Here is a 17,480-nt window from a genome sequence, read left to right as displayed (position 1 = left end):
GCTGCTTGTTTAAGAGCATTGAAGTTGTCTGGAGGTTTTCAGTCTGGGCTGAACTTTGGAAACACCTGTAAAACTTTTTAAAAATACTGATGTCAAGGTCCCACTCTCAGAGATTATGTTTTAATTGGTGTTTGTAAAGTCCCCCTGGTGATTGTAATGAAACATAACACTTAAAATGAATCATTTGCCTTTTAACATTCACAATTTAACCTTTAACATTGAAGTAACATTGAAGTTGATGAGACTGTTTTATTTCTTAGATATTTTAGGTGATCAAGCTTTACTTTCTTGCTCCGTGGGAAATAAACCCATGAACACTATATAAACCAAAACTTTGATGTTGAAAACTTTATTTTAAATTATCAGGTCAACTAGTAAATTTTTAAAAATCTGTGTGTATCAGATGGTGTTAAAGTTTATGGCTATCATAACTAATAATATGAGTTAATGTTGAATCTTTTTTGATATAAATTGGAAAAACATAATATTTGAGGTTTTGGAAACATTAATAATTATGTATATAATTTTTGTCTTCCATTATTTATTCAGATTCTGGATTGTCATTTTTTATTTAGACTTTTTCCAAAACAAATCTTTATTTTTCCTATAGGTGAAAGCACTGAAAGAGAAGATTGAATCTGAAAAGGGAAAAGATGCCTTTCCGGTAGCAGGTCAAAAATTAATTTATGCAGGTATGAATTAAATATTAAAATTAACATGCCATGTCTTGATATTCTTTTAGTTTTAGAAATGTTATCTTATATATTGTAGTATATTCAAATTGTCAGAAAAATGATTGTACAAATAAAAGCAGTGAAAGAGCAGTCATTTGAATCTAATATTAATATTCAGTCTTCTCTTTATTCACATTTGCCCTATGTATTTTTCCATCAAATGGTATTAGTTTTGTTTTATCTTTTGTAAGCATCGTGTAACTGGCTTTTGTTTTTTTAATCAAACGGAGCTTTTTTTTTTAAATTGAATTGAAACCATTTATACTGATTGTGTTATTATTAGTATGTTTGGAATCATTCCTGTAAAATTATTTTAACCAAAACTAACTGAAGAGTACAGAAAAAACACATCACACAGACACCTACAGGAAGAAAAAAAATTAATATTCAGATTATGTAAAGAATTCTTAGAAATCAGTAAGGAAAGGATGACCAATAAAGCAACAAAGGATAAGAGTAGGAATTATACATTTGACTAGCCTCACTAATAACCAGGAAAATGTATATTAAAAATACATTTGATATCCAAATTTTTAGAGAAAATGCTTTCATTGTAGATGTTAGTAAGGTGGGTGTTTGATCGCCCATGGATTCTTCTCTTTTTCTGAATAGTGTTTCCTAAAGTGAGACAGCCTGGAGGAAATGCTAACCTGGTGATTCAGTCCCATTATTTTTATAGGTCAGAATTCAGAAGCCTAAAGAAGCGGACATAAAATTCAAATTTCCAGTTTCTTGTTTTGGCCTGTTTTCTCATTCCTATCCATATTCCTTTCTGACTTAATGTTAGCAGCTTTTGATTCAATAGCTTTTTAAAGGTGGAAAACTAAATTCATGTAGCAAGAAACACTAGAGAGTCCTACCTACCTAATAGTGACCTTCAGCACGACCACAGTTTTGTGTACTTCGTGCATTTCTAAGTTCTGTAGCATCTTGCCCTTTCTTGTGTATCATGTCGTTTTCTGAAGTACTTTTAGTATCTTGCTTTGATAGTGTTAGAACATTTCTGATTTATCAGATACCAGTATTTTGGGGAGCAGGAAATTTGTTTCTCTCCCTTTCTTCATATCATAAAAGAATATAGGTTATTTTCCAGAGGACCCCTGTGCAATCGGAGTATTGAATTTTCTTTATCTTCATGATCTCCTTTTCAGGGCCTCTTTCATATTTCCTTGCCCAGTAAGTCTTTTATATAATCAATACATTTGTAAAAATTGATTGTCATTCTATACACACTATATAAGTTTGACATCTTTTAGTCAAATGCTTATGCTTTTTAGTTTTATTTGTTTGAGACAGGGTCTTGCTCTGTCACCCAAGCTGGAGTGCAGTGGTGTGATTATACTCGCTGTATCCTTGAACTCCTGAGCTCAGGTGATCCTCCTGCCTCAGCCTCCCAAGTAGCTAGGACCATAGGCATGTGCCACAATGCCTGGCTAATTTTGAATTTTTTTTTTTTCATAAACAGGGTCTTGCTATGTTGGCCATGCTGGTTTCAAACTCCTGGCCTCAAGCTATATTTCCTCCTCAGCCTACCAAAGTGTTGGGATTACAGGTGTGAGCCACCCATGCCCTGCCACTTAGGAGTTGTTTTATTTTTATCTTGATGGATTGGTTTTTCTTTGGGAAAAGTATTAACTGGTAGAATTTATGTTGGTGATTCATATTTTAATATTTCTGAAATATTCATATTTCGAGTAGAAAGTTGTTTTAACTGAAGTGTAAGAGAAAGATTATGCCTTAAATGATTTTTTTTTTCTCTTAATGTATTAGGCAAAATCCTCAATGATGATACTGCTCTCAAAGAATATAAAATTGATGAGAAAAACTTTGTGGTGGTTATGGTGACCAAAGTAAGTTTCAACCTCATTCTGTGTATCTTTATGCATGTAGGTCTTTTTAAAAATGATGATCACAAGTCCACACAATGGACACAGTTTATACACATCCATAGTGGTGTACACTTAACTACTATGAAAGGTTTTTAAGAATTTACCTTAAGTGAAACATAAAGTTATTAATGTTTTACATTAATTACACATTAAACTATAATATAGTTTTAATAAAATTTTATGTAAATTAAAACAATTGAAAAATAAAATGTCATGTTAAAATTATTTTTGCTACAGTAGTGAAATCATTATATAATTCTTTTAAAATGTCTTTATAAGTGGAATAAATGTTTATCCTGTAGTTTTTGTAAGCTTGCCTTAAATAGACTTGCTAAATTACGTACTAGTCCTAACAGATTCCTCAAGACAGAAAAGGCATGAAAGCTTATTATTACAGTGATAGTTCTTAGTGAAAGAATATGTTTTTAGAAACTAAAAAAAGGGAAAAGATAACTAAAGAAATGATGGAATGATTTTTATGAGGAAGTTTTTTTTGTTTTTGTTTTGTTTTTTTTTTTTTTGAGACGGAGTCTCGCTCTGTTGCCCAGGCTGGAGCGCAGTGACGCTGTCTTGGCTCACTACAAGCTCTGTCTCCCGGGTTCATGCCATTCTCCTGCCTCAGCCTCCCTAGTAGCTGGGACTACAGGCGCATGCCACCACGCCCGGCTAATTTTTTTGTATTTTTAGTAGAGACAGGGTTTCACCGTGTTAGCCAGGATGGTCTCGATCTCCTGACCTCATGATCCGCCTGCCTTGGCCTCCCAAAGTGCTGGGATTACAGGCGTGAGCCACCGCGCCCAGCCTGGAAGTTTTAAACAGATACTTTTTTGTGATTTAGTAGGCTGGAATGTATTTGGAACAATTTATAAAATTAAATTTTTTTTAAAGCAGAGAATGAACATGGATTTTTTAAAGAGACTATTTATATACTTGTTTATTTAAAGATATATAATGCAGTGTAGAATTAAGAGACAAATGGAGAAGTGGTACTCATGACATTCATTTTTAGGATTGGATTGTCATAATCTGAGAAAGAACAGTGTTACTTGTAGCACTGAAAATGAGTTTAAATCACTAATTGAAACCACTTCATCAAAGGCCAAAAGTGGATTAAATGTGGGTTTTTTCTCAAAGTCACAAAATAGTTAATAGTAATAGAAAATAGAGTCGAAGAAATAAATTTTAATTACCACATGCTTTTGTACTGGGAACAAGCAGCTAAATAGTTTACAAGTGTTGAACATTTTTTAATTCATTAAGAACCATGTTGATTTTGCTATACTTAAGAACTTAAGTCATTATATGTTAAGTTTAAAAACAAGCAGAATCGTGAGGAAACCTTGTATCATCTAGGTTTTTTTATTCAACTGTGGTAAAATATAACAAACTTCCAGTTTAATCATTTTAAGTGTACAATTCAATAACGTTATAGTTACATTGTTTTGCAGCTATCACCATCATATAAGTGGAATCCTATGGTATTTGTCTTTTTGTGACTGGCTTATTTCACTTAGCGTAATGTCATCAAGGTTCGTCTGTCTATGTTATAGCTTGTGCCAGAATTTGCTCAACTTTTAAGACTGAATACTATCCTATTTTCCTATTTTCCTATCTAGTTTTAGCATACATAGTACATAATGGAAAATGTGATAGCCACACATTTAAATATGTTTTGTTACTGGTCTTAGTTTCTTTTAATATTACAGTAATCCTGACTGTTTAGAACACAAGAATTAAGCAGAAAAAGTCTCAATAGGTGCGTGTGTTTGAGGAATAGATACTTGAAGCCTATCATTATATTGCATACAGTCCTTTTGTTTTTCCTTAAAGTCTTTTATTCCTAATATTACATAGGATTCTAATGATATTTATGATTGTTTTATTTGAAGTTAATAGTAGAGGACAACTATGAGAAGGGAGGGAATGCTGCTACAGTAAGGCATTATGGAAGCACTGAGAAATGACCTTAATACAAAGAAGGGAAAGGAAAAAGCTATTAAGATCAAAAGCAAGAATAAAAACTAAAAAGCAGAGAAGGGCTTGGTACTGTTTAGAATAAAGTATAAGTAGCTGTTCTTGGCAGTAGGAACCTTGAAGGGAAGTTATATTGCAATATTATTTTGATAACAATTAAGGAAAATATTAAATGAGTATACCACATTTAAAAATACATTTTTATCTAGATTGGTTCTTATAAAGTTTTGGTGCTTAAGACTCTAAATTTTCACCTTTGTGAAGCTCCAGTTTATCCAGAATAACTGAAGATCCAGAATGATCTCAGGATTTCAGCTCATTTTAGTTTTAGAACATTAATAATCTGCAGAATATTATATTGGCTGTTAAGAAAGTTAAGCTAAATAGGAAAAGAAGGGAGTAATGCTACTAGTATTTTTTAAAAACCTATCACCTTTCACTAACCTTTTTCCTAGTGTCTTCTTTATTAGTTCAAATCAAAAAGACAAGGCAGCTCATTGGTTTTAGACTTTGTTTATGCCTGTGGCAAATTATGTTGAATTTAAGCCTTGTCTTCCACTAAAACAGCTACCTTTTGTCCTTGGGAAAGTTATGAACTAAACAGGTAGCGAGCATTGACAGGCCTTAGGAGAAGACTAAAAATCGTGTATGATTTTTACACATGTACAGTTGACCCTTGAACACCACTGAGCTTAGGAGTGCCGGCCTCTCCCCTACAGTCAGAAATCTGCATATACCTTTTGACTTGCCCAAAACTTACCTACTAATAGCCTACTCTTGACCAGAAGCCTTACTGATAACGTAAACAGTGGATTAATACATGTTTTATATGTTACATGTATGATATACTGTATTAAAGTAAGCTAGAGAAACTATTAAGAAAATCATGGCCAGGTGTGGTGGCTGATGCCTGTAATCCCATCGCCTTGGGAGGCCAAGGTGGGCGGATCGCTTGAGCTCAGGTGTTGGAGACCGGTCTGGGTAACATGGCGAAACCTTGTCTCTACAAAAAAAAAAAAATACAAAAATTTAGCGGGGAGTGGTAGTGTGAGCCCGTAGTCCCAGCTACCTGGTGTTGGGGGCGGGGGCAGTGGCTGAGGCAGGAGCCTTGGGAAGTTGAGGCTGCAGTGAGCTGTGATCATACCACTGCACTCCAGTCTGGGCAATAGAGTGAGACCCTCTCTCAAAAAGAAACAAAAGAAAATCACGAGAGAGAATATTTTTAGTGTTCATTAAGTGTAAGTGGATCATCATAAAGGTCTTCATCCTTGTCTTCACACTGAATAGGCTGAGAAAGAGAAAGGGTTGGTATTGCGGTCTCAAGGTGGCAGAGATGGAGGAGGTAGAAGGAGAGGCAGGCACACTCAGTGTAACTTATATTGAAAAAAATTATCATGTAAGTGGACCCAGTGCAGTTCAAACCCTTGTTGTTCAAGGGTCAACTAATTGTTTTTTTGCTCTGTGGGAAGCTTTATGGCTCTATTTCCAGTTCAGAAAGTGCTGAGCGTGTGGAGGTAACTTAATTTGGCCTTTATTTTTCTGCTTAATTACATATATGTCTGAAAGTATTGTGAACCTTTTTGTACTTGGATCTGTTGATTTGTAGTCAATTTTGGGATTTTCCTCCCTCTTCTAAAAATACAGTACAACAGAATATTTGACATGTTTATAAATAAACATTTATACTGCCATTTCAAGAACATTATTTTGGGCTGGATGTAGTAGTTTATGCCTGTAATCCTAGCGCTTTGGGAGCCCGTGGTGGGAGGATTGCTTCAGGCCTGGAGTTCAAGACCAGCCTGGGCAAGGTAGCAAGACCCTGTCTTTAAAATTAAAGAAAATTATTTTATTAATGCTTTTAAGTGGTATTAGGTACCTTAAAGTTACAACTTAGGTACATAAAGTTTTTTTGGGAAAATGATATGGGTTTTTTATATATATATATATATATATATATATATATATACTCTATATTTCAAATTTTTTATTTTATATTAACTTGATATGAAGATGGAAATTGTTGGGTAAAATTAAATGTGGTTGATAGTTAAGATTAACATACGCTGTCATAAGCTTTGAAAGAGTAACCATGAGTCAGATTGTTAATATTGATCATTTATTGTGTCATTTTACAAAATTATTTTCAAGTTATAGGTTGTTATTAGTGCTATGTTTGTGGCATCCTGTAATGGTACAGTCTAATTAGAGATCAGGCAGTATGTAGTATTTTATTGTAATTATTTTGTCTTTTAATGTGTTTAGCCCAAAGCAGTGTCCACACCAGCACCAGCTACAACTCAGCAGTCAGCTCCTGCCAGCACTACAGCAGTTACTTGCTCCACCACCACAACTGTGGCTCAGGCTCCAATCCCTGTCCCTGCCTTGGCCCCCACTTCCACACCTGCATCCATCACTCCAGCATCAGCGACAGCATCTTCTGAACCTGCACCTGCTAGTGCAGCTAAACAAGAGAAGCCTGCAGAAAAGCCAGCAGAGACACCAGTGGCTACTAGCCCAACAGCAACTGACAGGTAGGAACTGGATTCTAGGACATTCTGTCTCAAAATCCGTGTTTAACAGGAACTTCATGCATTTATTTTGATTATTGTTTTGATCAAACCGACTATATCTACTATGTTAAGCTTTTTTTAAACGTTTGACTAAAACATATGCTGCGTCTGTTTTGATAGCTTACTAAGGAGAATATAAGTACAAATTTTCATAATCAGATTTCTGTACTCTGTTGATTTGGTCAGGGTGGGGGGGGCAGTGGAAAGGAGAAAGCAGGTGAAAGTCATTTTTTTTTTTTTTTGAGTAGAAACATTAGGAAATACAAATAACCAAAATGAATAAGGATTACATCATGACATTGCCACCCTGATCATCATTTGTACTTGATCTGTGTTCTTTGTGGTCATTGTCATATATATCATAAGCATCCTTCCATGTTAGTAAATCTTTCCCATAGTTATATAGCATTGTGTTTGGTTCTGACATTTGTTAGCTCTTGTAACCTGAACCTATGGATTATTTCAGTTTTTCACTGTTGTATCTGTATCTTTGTGAACTTGTGAGAAATTCAGGCTTCTGCCTGTGTGGATCTTTAGGGGAAAAAAAAGGAAAAGAGTGTTGAGATATTTGAGGAGCAAGAAATAATTTCTTGTGGGAAGTTGACAGCAGAGACACCTCAACTAAGTGGCTGCTTAGGCAGTTAGGATTATTGAGCAGTTTAAGACAAGACTTTTTTTTTTTCTCCCCAGATGATCAGGTAAAATGACCAAAGCAAATGCTTAAGTCAGAGTTCTCTTGGTTGGAAATCATACAGCACAATTCCTTGATCTAAGAGCATGAGTTATATTATGACCAGCCTTCACTGGCACTACAGCTGTTTGTATTTTGTGACTTAGTGCAACTCAGGACCTCAGAGGCAGTAGTTATATGATCTTTGGAGTCAGAATCAGACACAGTGGAAAACTATGCAGTGACTGGAAGGGTTTACAGACATGGAATGGGGTTAAGATATATATGACAATGATCAGAAAGATATAGTTGTGATCCTTCATTTTAGTGTTCTGCCTTTGAGTGTGGTTTCTGTGTCTGACTTAGTCAACCATGTTTGGAGGAGTCTGAGCCACCTGGTTCATTGCTTACTTTGGGGTCTCTTTCTAAATAATTGATTCCCTAAGAAGACAACATGGGTTTAGGCAATAGAATATTTGCCCTGTTACTTGCCTAGAACACTGCTTTAAGCATTCTCTGACATCATTGCCTAACTTGATCCATCTTTCCCATGTACAACTAGAAATGCATTCAACCATCTTATCCTAGTGAATACCACCTAGAGTCAGGTTAAGCTGTTACATCAAAGGGCTGTTGATCAGGTCTGTATATGAGAGGGAACTTACGCATTTAAAAAATTGGTTTACTAAAGCACTTAAATATTAAACTTAATATGTCTTAAGTCAGTCAGCACAATACATCTTATTCTCTTAATTGTTTTAAGCTCCTTTTTAAAAAAAAAAAGCTTATAGTGTGAGAATTTTAGAGTTGATCAATACATTTTAATATGCTAATGCCATCAATTTAAATTTCTTTCTTCATTAACTCCACTTTTTTTTTTTTTTTTTTTGAGACAGAGTCTTGCTCTGCCACCCAGGCAGGAGTGCAGTGGCGTGACCTCGGCTCACTACAACCTCCACCTCCTGGGTTCAAGCGTTTCTCCTGTCTCAGCCTCCTGAGTAGCTGGGATTACAGGCGCATGGCACCATGCCCAGCTTATTTTTGTATTTTTAGTAGAGAAGGGGTTTCACCATGTTAGCCAGGCTGGTCTCGAACTCCTGACCTCAGGTGATCTGCCCACCTCGGCCTCCCAAAGTGCTGGGATTATAGGCATGAGCCACCATGCCCAGCCCATTAACTCTAGTTTTATTTTCTTCCTGGAGTTGCAGTTTTACTTACCTATTCTAAAAAGAGCCAGGGTTATCTTTTCAGACCTACAGAAGTTGCATAAGTAACTTGATGGTCAGTGATCCAGGAAAGCAGACACTAGAGTTTGTTACTTAGTTGGACTTTGTACACCAACTGCTTACTCTTATTTCTCAAAATTTTACCTCAGAAATACAACACAGGAAGAGAGGAATGAGGGAAACTCAGAAAACAAGCTGCTTAAATGTGTCTTAGTTCCTTTGTCTTTGCTGGAAAATATCTAGTGTCTTGTGAAGCACAAAACCTAGTGAATAATTATCAGGAGATAAGCTGATAAGACTTTGTGGAGTGACTTTGTGGGAAGTCTGTTTAGGACCACTGACCTGACGTTTTGTTATTAGGGATTTGTTTCTTTAGGTCAGTTTTGTTCTTTTAAAAATTGTCTGTTACAGTGCAAATTCCACTTGATATCTACCTGAGAGAAACTGCACTTGTGCACATGACTGTATTGTTTGTAGTAAAGGACAAATTGGAATCCTAAATTGACCTGTGGTTTATTCGTAGTAGAGAACAGGACTACTCAAAGTGTGGTAGTCAGTAGGCTGCATCAGCATCACTGGGAGTGTGTTTGACATGAATTCTTGGGCCACCCTGGACCTGTAAATCAGAATTATCTGGGAGTGGATCCCAGAAATCAGCAAGCCCTCCTGGTGAATACTTGGGATTCTCGGACTTTGTAAAATTTGAGAAACCCTGATAGCTGATACTACAAGACAGTTAAAGTATGTACTGTATAAGCATGTTAAATGAGTGTGGTTTTGAGGCTTTGTTATTGAGTGAAAAAAGCAGGTTGCAAAAGAGTATAGGCAATAACCATAAACCAGACAAAACCCATAAACAACATTGTTCATTTTCTGTGGGTATGCATGTTAATGTGTAGAAGGAAAGAAGGCAAGCGTTGACATATAACTAATGAGTGGTTTCCTCTGTGGTTGGAGAGGGGAGAAGTAGTGAGACAGAATCAAGATTAAAGAATAGTGGTTAAAGTATATGTACATCCAGTCTTATCTGTGGTGTTTAAAGAGAACTTTTTAAAAACAATGTGTGGGCCGGGCGCGGTGGCTCACGCCTGTAATCCCAGCACTTTGGGAGGCAGAGGCAGGCGGATCACAAGGTCAGGAGATTGAGACCATCCTGGCTAACACAGTGAAACCCCGTCTCTACTAAAAATACAAAAAATTAGCTGGGCGTGGTGGCGGGCGCCTGTAGTCCCAGGTACTCAGGAGCCTGAGGCAGGAGAATGGCGTGAACCCGGTAGGTGGAGCTTGCAGTGAGCCGAGATTGCGCCGCTGCACTCCAGCCTGGGCGACAGAGTGAGACTCCATCTCAAAAAAAAAAAAAAAAATGTGTGATAATAGTGTAAATTATTCTAAGGGAGATGTGTCTTACCGGATTTTAAAATGTATTATACAGTAATGATTAAAACAGTTTGGAATGGCTCATATTAGAAAGATTGGTCAGCGAAATCAACAATAGCTTCGAAATAGACCCAGATAGATACAGGAACTTAATATAAAGGTACAGTTTCAGAACAATGTGGGGAAAATGCTATTGAGATCTCACCATCTGGAATGAAAAAAGAATGACCCCTCATACTGTACACCTGCAAAAGTAAATTATAGATGGATACGGATTTAATGTAAAAGCAAAGCCATAAGCTAATGGAGAACAAGGAAACAAAAGAATAGTCTTCACTGTGAGAAGTCATTCCTAAGCAAGACAACCAAAAAAAAATTATAACAGGAAAGATTGATAAATTTGACTACAGAAAGAATTTAAATGCAGGAAACCAAACTACACATTGCTTAATAAGAGCTTGATTTGGTCTTTTAAATGGAATACTGTGCACCTTTGGGAAGAAATTGAAGTAGATTTGATTGTGCCGACATAGAATGATTGTTTAGTTAAAAAAACACAAAAGCTAAAAAACAAAACAAAACAAAACAAAAACACCAAAGCAAGACACAAGTTGTTATTCTTTTAAATAGAAATTGGTGTCATAGTGGTTGTCTCTGGGTTAGGGGTAGGAAAAATTTAGTTTTTATATATTGTGCGTTTTGAAATTTTATTTTCTCTGTATTAGTTTTACAGTATATTTAATGAAGAACTTAAATTATACCAAAGGATTATATTAATCATAATATTCATATTGGGTGTTACGATGCCAGACACTTTGCTAAGCACTGTACTAGTGTAGCCCTACCCACAACACTTTGGAGTATATGATACGGTCGTTGACATTGTACTGATGAAGAAACAGGCTTAGAAAGGTTAAGTAATTTATGAATCCAAACTTGAGTTTTCTGCTCTTATTATATACTACCAAGGGCTTTCTCAGAACTGAAATATAATGTGTGTGTTGTTTTTAATTGAGATACAGGTCTAAGTGTGTATGTGTGTCTGCTTTAATTTAAACTTCTAACTACTACCTTTACCACTGTTGTAAACTTAAGTTTATATTTCTTTGGCTTGCCTCTTGGTCTGTCATAATTTTCTGTCTTTTATTGCAGACTTCTCTGTAGTTTCCCAACAGAAACTTAATCTCTTTAAACTGATTTTCATTACATTCAAACTTGGATTTAACCCATATCTACCTTTTTTGCATATGCTATATTTCTTTATTTGAATATCTTCTTTCAGTGTCCTCATTCAGAACTTACCTATAAGACCTCATTATGTAAAGACTTTATAGCCTAATTTGGTTTCTCCATGTGCTATTTTGTATACTGCTTTTGATATTTCTTCTGGTGTGACTTGATTTATAAATTATTTAACTTCTCGTGTAAATTATTTCAGGTAAATAATTGTGCGTTATCTTTTTTGAATTCAATAGATAGCTGTTAGGATATTATTTTATATATTTTGATATTTAAAGTGATGGAGTCTCAGAATAGAAGGAGTACCAAGATTGAAAATTTTTCCCAAACCACAAATGTTGTAGATAAAGCTTTTGGATTTAATCTAGAAGAGACAGTTTAAATACTGTAGTCAGACTTTTATATTTAATTAAAATCAGAGAATCTGTTTACCAATTGGATAGTTACTAAACTAATGTAAATTAAATTTTATATACTTTTTAAAATGTGATTTTTCTAAAATCCTTTTATAGTACATCGGGTGATTCTTCTCGGTCAAACCTTTTTGAAGATGCAACGAGTGCACTTGGTAAGTATCTACTTTTCCTTATAAATAACTTATAAAGAGATGGGAAAGAGGTTTCACTTTTCTAGATCATGATAAAAGTGTTAATAATTTGCATGGTTGTTTATAATCAAGCTGTAAGATGATTGATTTAGGTAATTATTCAATTAATAGTGTTACTAAAGACTTCTAATGTTTATGTATTGAGTTCTTTAAAACTTGCTCTGAGTTGAGCATACTTGGTTAAAGCAAATAAATTTCCATTTTCCGGATGTGAATTTTAAATGTGATCCTAACACGGTTGATCTGTGTATGGATTTATTACAAAGGGTCTTTGAAATGGGTATGAAATTTTTCTAGATCTGCCTCACACTTCACGTGTATTCACCATTAGACTTAATTCAACTTGACGGCACTATACATTCCCATCTACATCTTGTTGCTTGCATTGGCTTGCAGCAAAAATGCCTTTTTATCCCAACTTTTAATTTTACCTACTGAATAATGCCTTTCCATCTCCCATCACCCCAATCTGTCAAAATGAAGCAGCATTTTTTTTCTCCCATTGTAGCATCTCTGATACAGTTCCTGCTAATTACTGGTTTATTGGCTGGCAACTCCATTCCTAGTTTGTTACTCTTAAATGGCAGGGAGGGAGAAAGCGAGGAATAGGTAGAAACAGCAGCTTTGGTGCAGTACAGGCTTCTGGATTCCTGCTTAGCTTCTACAGCAGCAGGGTTCCAGCAGCAGTACCACCTCCTAGCATCTGAGTTGGTTCTCTGAGCTAGTTGGACTGGAACTCCATGATGCCCTCGTTGCTGTGGAAAATGGCATGTACATTTAGTGGCAAAACAGTAGTTTAAATTATCTAAGATCGCCTGGGTGTGACAACGCCAGATTTTCATCTTTGAGGAGCAGTGTCCTAAAACCACTCTGCTATCAAATACAGTGTGAGTTAGTCTCTAGCCAGGAAAACAGAAACCACTCTATTTCAAAGAGGGAAAGGCTTAATCTTAGGAAATTGTTAGGAATTGGAAGGGCTGGAAAATAGGATTACCCAGAGAGGCAGTAAACTGTCTGTGGCCTCGGCTCTGGCTGGAGCCAGCTGGCACTTGCCCCTGATGGTGTTGAAGGCTCTGGCTGTGGTCACTGCTGCTGCAGCTGGAATGCATTGATGCTCCTGAGTTCCTGGGAGCCTGGGAGGCCATGCTGTAGCTGCTGCTACTCAAGCCTCTGTGACGATGTCTTCCCATTCTCAGCTTTATGGTCTCGGGATCCCTCTACATTTTCATCTTTAATTTACCCAAGTCTCTATGTTGATTCCCTGCTTTTTTATTTTATTTTATTTTTCTGATTTATCTTGTTGCTGTACAAATTAACCTTGCTTCTTTAAACTTTCCTTCTTTGGCTGCTGTGACACCACTCTTTTCCTGATCCATACCTCAGGCTCTTCCTTCTCAAGCTTTCTAGTTAATTGTTTTCTTTTTTCCTTTATTTTCTTTTCTCTTTTCTTTCTTCCTTTCCTTTTCCTTTCGTAGTCTCACTCTGTCGCCCAGGCTGGAGTGCAGTGGCATGATCTCAGCTCACTGCAACCTCCACCTCCCAGGTTTAAGCGATTCTCCCGCCTCAGCCTCCTGAGTAGCTGGGATTACAGGCACGTGCCACCACGCCCGACTAATTTTGTGTATTTTTAGTAGAGATGGGGTTTCACCCTGCTAGCCAGGATGGTCTCAATCTCCTGACCTTGTGATCTGCCCGCCTCGGCCTCCAAAGTGCTGGGGTTACAGGCGTGAGCCACAGTGCCCGGCCAGTTAATTCGTTATATTTTACCTGACTATTAAATGTATGAGTTTTCTATGGTACCATTCTAGGTCATAGTTCAAAGTTTAAATTATGGGAATGACCAATACCATCCATATACTATATAGATTCCCCAAATTACAGCTGCAGTACAGATCTCCCTCTGAACTCCCAAACTCGTATCTTCACATTGTCAACTAGAAAACTTTAGAACCTCCATGACTTCAGGTTTCAAACTGACTCATTTTTTATTCCCCAGTCTGATTCTTTTCTTGTTCACTTCTTACTTGTACCATCATTCATTCATCCACCCTCTGCCTTTTTTGGCCCAGTGAGTCTGTTTCTTTTCTTTTCCTTTCTCCTCTCTCCTCTGTCCTCTCTCCTTTCTCCTTTCCTTTCTCCTTCCTTCCTCCTTCCCTTTCTTCCCCTCATTCCACAGTTACTAATGACTCTGTTTCTTAAAGTCTCTGGAATATTTGTTTTCACTGTCATTTAGCTGCCTTAGTTCAGGTCCTTATTTCACTTGTACGCTTGCATTATCCTTATCCACCTGGTCTACCTCTTCCTTACCAGAGTGGAAAGCAACTCTAATGGGGTCTTTGTTAATTCTTTTAATAGTTCCTCATGACCTAGAAGATAAGTCCAAAGCTTATTCTTTTTAATTTTTAAAATTTGTATATAGGGAGTACAAGTGCAGATTTCTTAGATGCATATATTATGTGGTGGTGAAGTTTGGGCTTTTAGTGTAGCCATCACCTGAATAATGAACATTGTACCAAACAGGAAATTTTTGAACCCACACTCCACTCCCCACCTTTTTTGTAGTTTCCAGTGTCTATTATTCCACTCTATATGATGTGTGCCTATTGTTCAGCTCCCACTTGTGAGGACATGGGGTATTTGACTGTTACTGAGTTATTTCATTTAGGATAGTGGCCTCTGTAGTTCTATCCATGTTGCTGTAAAAAAGACATGGTTTTATTCTTTTTGATGGGTGAGTATTATTACACACACACACCACATTTTCTTTATCTCATCCTCCATTGATGATTCCATATCTTTACTATTGTGAATAATGTTGTGATTAACATACAAGTGCAGGTATCTTTTTGATATAATGATTTATTTCCCTTTGGGTATATATACATAGTAGTGGGATTTCTGGATTAAATGATAGTTCTGTTTTTAAGTTCTTTCAGAAATTTCCGTACTGTTTTCCATAAAGGATGTACTAATGGACATTTCCGCCAGCAGTGTATAAGCATTCTATTTTCTCCACATCCTTGCCCAACATCTGGTATAAGATGGGGCATCTCATTGTGGTTTTAATTTGCATTTCTCTGATGATTGGTGATGTTGAGCATTTTTTCATGTTTGTTGGCCACTTGTCTGTCTTCTTTTGAAGAATGTTTTTTGCCAGTCATGTTTTTTGCCCACTTTTTAATGGGGTTATTTGGTTTTTTCTTGATGTTTTAAAGTTCTGGATAATAGCACTTTGTTAGATTGCCTAAGCCAGTGTCCAGAAGAGTTTTTCTAGGTTTTCTTCTAGGTTTTTTTGTAGTTTCAGGTCTTAATATTTAAGCTTTAATCTGTTTTGAGTTGACTTTTGTGTTTGATGAGAAGTCTGGGTCTAGTTTCGTTCTTCTAAATATGGCTATCCAATTTCCCAGCACCATTTGTTGAATAGGGTGTCCTTTCCCCGGTGTATGTTTTTGTTGACTTTGTTGAAGATCATTTTGGTTGTAGGTATGCAGCTTTATTTCTGGGTTTTCTATTCTGTTCCATTGATTGATGTGTCTGTTTTTATACCAGTACCATGCTGTTTTGGTTACAATAGCCTGGTAGTATTATTTGAAGTCAGGCAATATTGATCAAAGCTTATTCTGAATGACATATATAAGGTTCTTCATCACCACCTCTTTTGCCTCATTACTCTGTTTCTTGGCCAATCTCTCTCGTTTTTGTTTTTTTTGTTTTGTTTTGTTTTGTTTTTGAGACTCTCTCTCTTTGTCACCCAGGCTGGAGTGCAGTGGCACAGTCTCAGCTCACTGCAACCTCCGCCTCTTAGGTTCAAGAAATTCTCCTGCCTCAGCCTTCCAAGTAGCTGGGATTACAGGCACCTGCCACCATGCCCAGATAATTTTTGTATTTTTAGTAGTTACGGGGTTTCACCACGTTGGCCAGGCTGGTCTCGAACTCCTGATCTTAGGTGATCCGCCTGCCTCGGCCTCCCAGAATGCTGGGATTACAGGTACGAGCCACTGTGCTGGCCTCTCTAGTTCTTTTTACAAGTCATTTGCCTTTGGACTTTTAAGATCTAAAAAGTATCACATTGCTTATGGGTATTTTTTTGAGATTGTATAATTTAACTAGGAAACATGATTTTAGGAGTCATAGTGTAATGATGAGGTGTGGAGACTCTTGACTGTCAGCCTGTGTTTGTATCTCTGCACCATGACTTAATACTTTTACGAATTTTTTTTTTTTTTTTTGGAGACAGTCTTGCTCTGTCGCCAGACTGGAGTACAGTGGCGTGATCTTGGCTCACTGCAATCTCCGCCTCCGGGGTTCAAGCAATTCTCCTGCCTCAGCCTCCTGAATAGGTGGGACTACAGGCGCGTGCCACCATGCCCAGCTAATTTTTTTTGTATTTTTAGTAGAGGCGGGGTTTCACCATGTTGGCCAGGATGGTCTCGATCTCCTGATCTCATGATCTGCCCGCCTCGGCCTCCCAAGTGCTGGGATTACAGGCGTGAGCCACCACACCTAGTCTTTACCAAATTATTAATCTCTCCAAGCTGTACCCTCCTCATCTTTTAAAGGAGTTGAAATTAAACCTTTCTTATGAAGTAGTGAGAGAGAACTAAATGAGAAACACCATGTTAAAATAGTGCAGTTCTGATTTTTTGTAGCTCGTAATTTCGTTTGTATTGATACTGATTTCTGTATCTGGGAATTAGGTTACTGAACATGTATTGCTACTTGAGTTGCTTTGTGCTCGAATTATATCAGTAGATAAGAAAATAAATAATTAAAATTTATTGTTTTATGGGATGGGAAAAGGAAAGTCATTATTTTAAGCAAGATATCAAATGCTTAATCTGTTTGTGATATTTGGGGGTTTTTAGCTATTAAACACCTTTATTTTTGAAAATTCTGCAGAAAAAAATTATTCAACAGATACTCGGTGTCAGTTGTGTATCAGGGAAACATGCAGAATGACATGGTTTCCTGCACAGTCAAACTTGCATTCAGTTGGGGCAAGAAAAAAATAATGAAACATTAAAAAAAAAAAAAGATAAGTGATATTAACACAAAGGGCTTCCCTAAAGAAAAAACAGAAGGCTACCTAGGATGACTAGGCAATGCCTTTTAAATATGGAACTGAAGCATGTTGAAGGAACTGGCCATCTAAGATGGCTGGTGTTGTGTAAAGGCCCTGGGGCAGGAAAAGGTG

General features: G+C 36.7%; 1 protein-coding gene across 4 annotated transcripts in view; it reads left to right on the top strand.

Moving 5' to 3' along the window:
- Positions 1-17,480, top strand: part of RAD23B (RAD23 homolog B, nucleotide excision repair protein) — a 47,743-nt gene that overhangs the window by 16,609 nt on the left and 13,654 nt on the right. For 3 of the 4 annotated variants that reach the window (XM_016960396.3, XM_063787226.1, NM_001244709.1), the window contains 4 exon segments: positions 611-692; positions 2,505-2,584; positions 6,860-7,128; positions 12,192-12,247. In XM_016960396.3, coding sequence (XP_016815885.1) covers positions 611-692; positions 2,505-2,584; positions 6,860-7,128; positions 12,192-12,247 — 487 coding nt within the window. 4 annotated transcript variants of the gene reach the window in all.

Source organism: Pan troglodytes, chromosome 11 (assembly GCF_028858775.2).
Source record: "Pan troglodytes isolate AG18354 chromosome 11, NHGRI_mPanTro3-v2.0_pri, whole genome shotgun sequence".
In the NCBI taxonomy this organism is placed as follows: Eukaryota; Metazoa; Chordata; class Mammalia; order Primates; family Hominidae; genus Pan; species Pan troglodytes.
The sequence above is the reverse complement of the archived record's forward strand: the minus strand, read 5'-3'. Positions and strand labels throughout refer to the sequence as shown.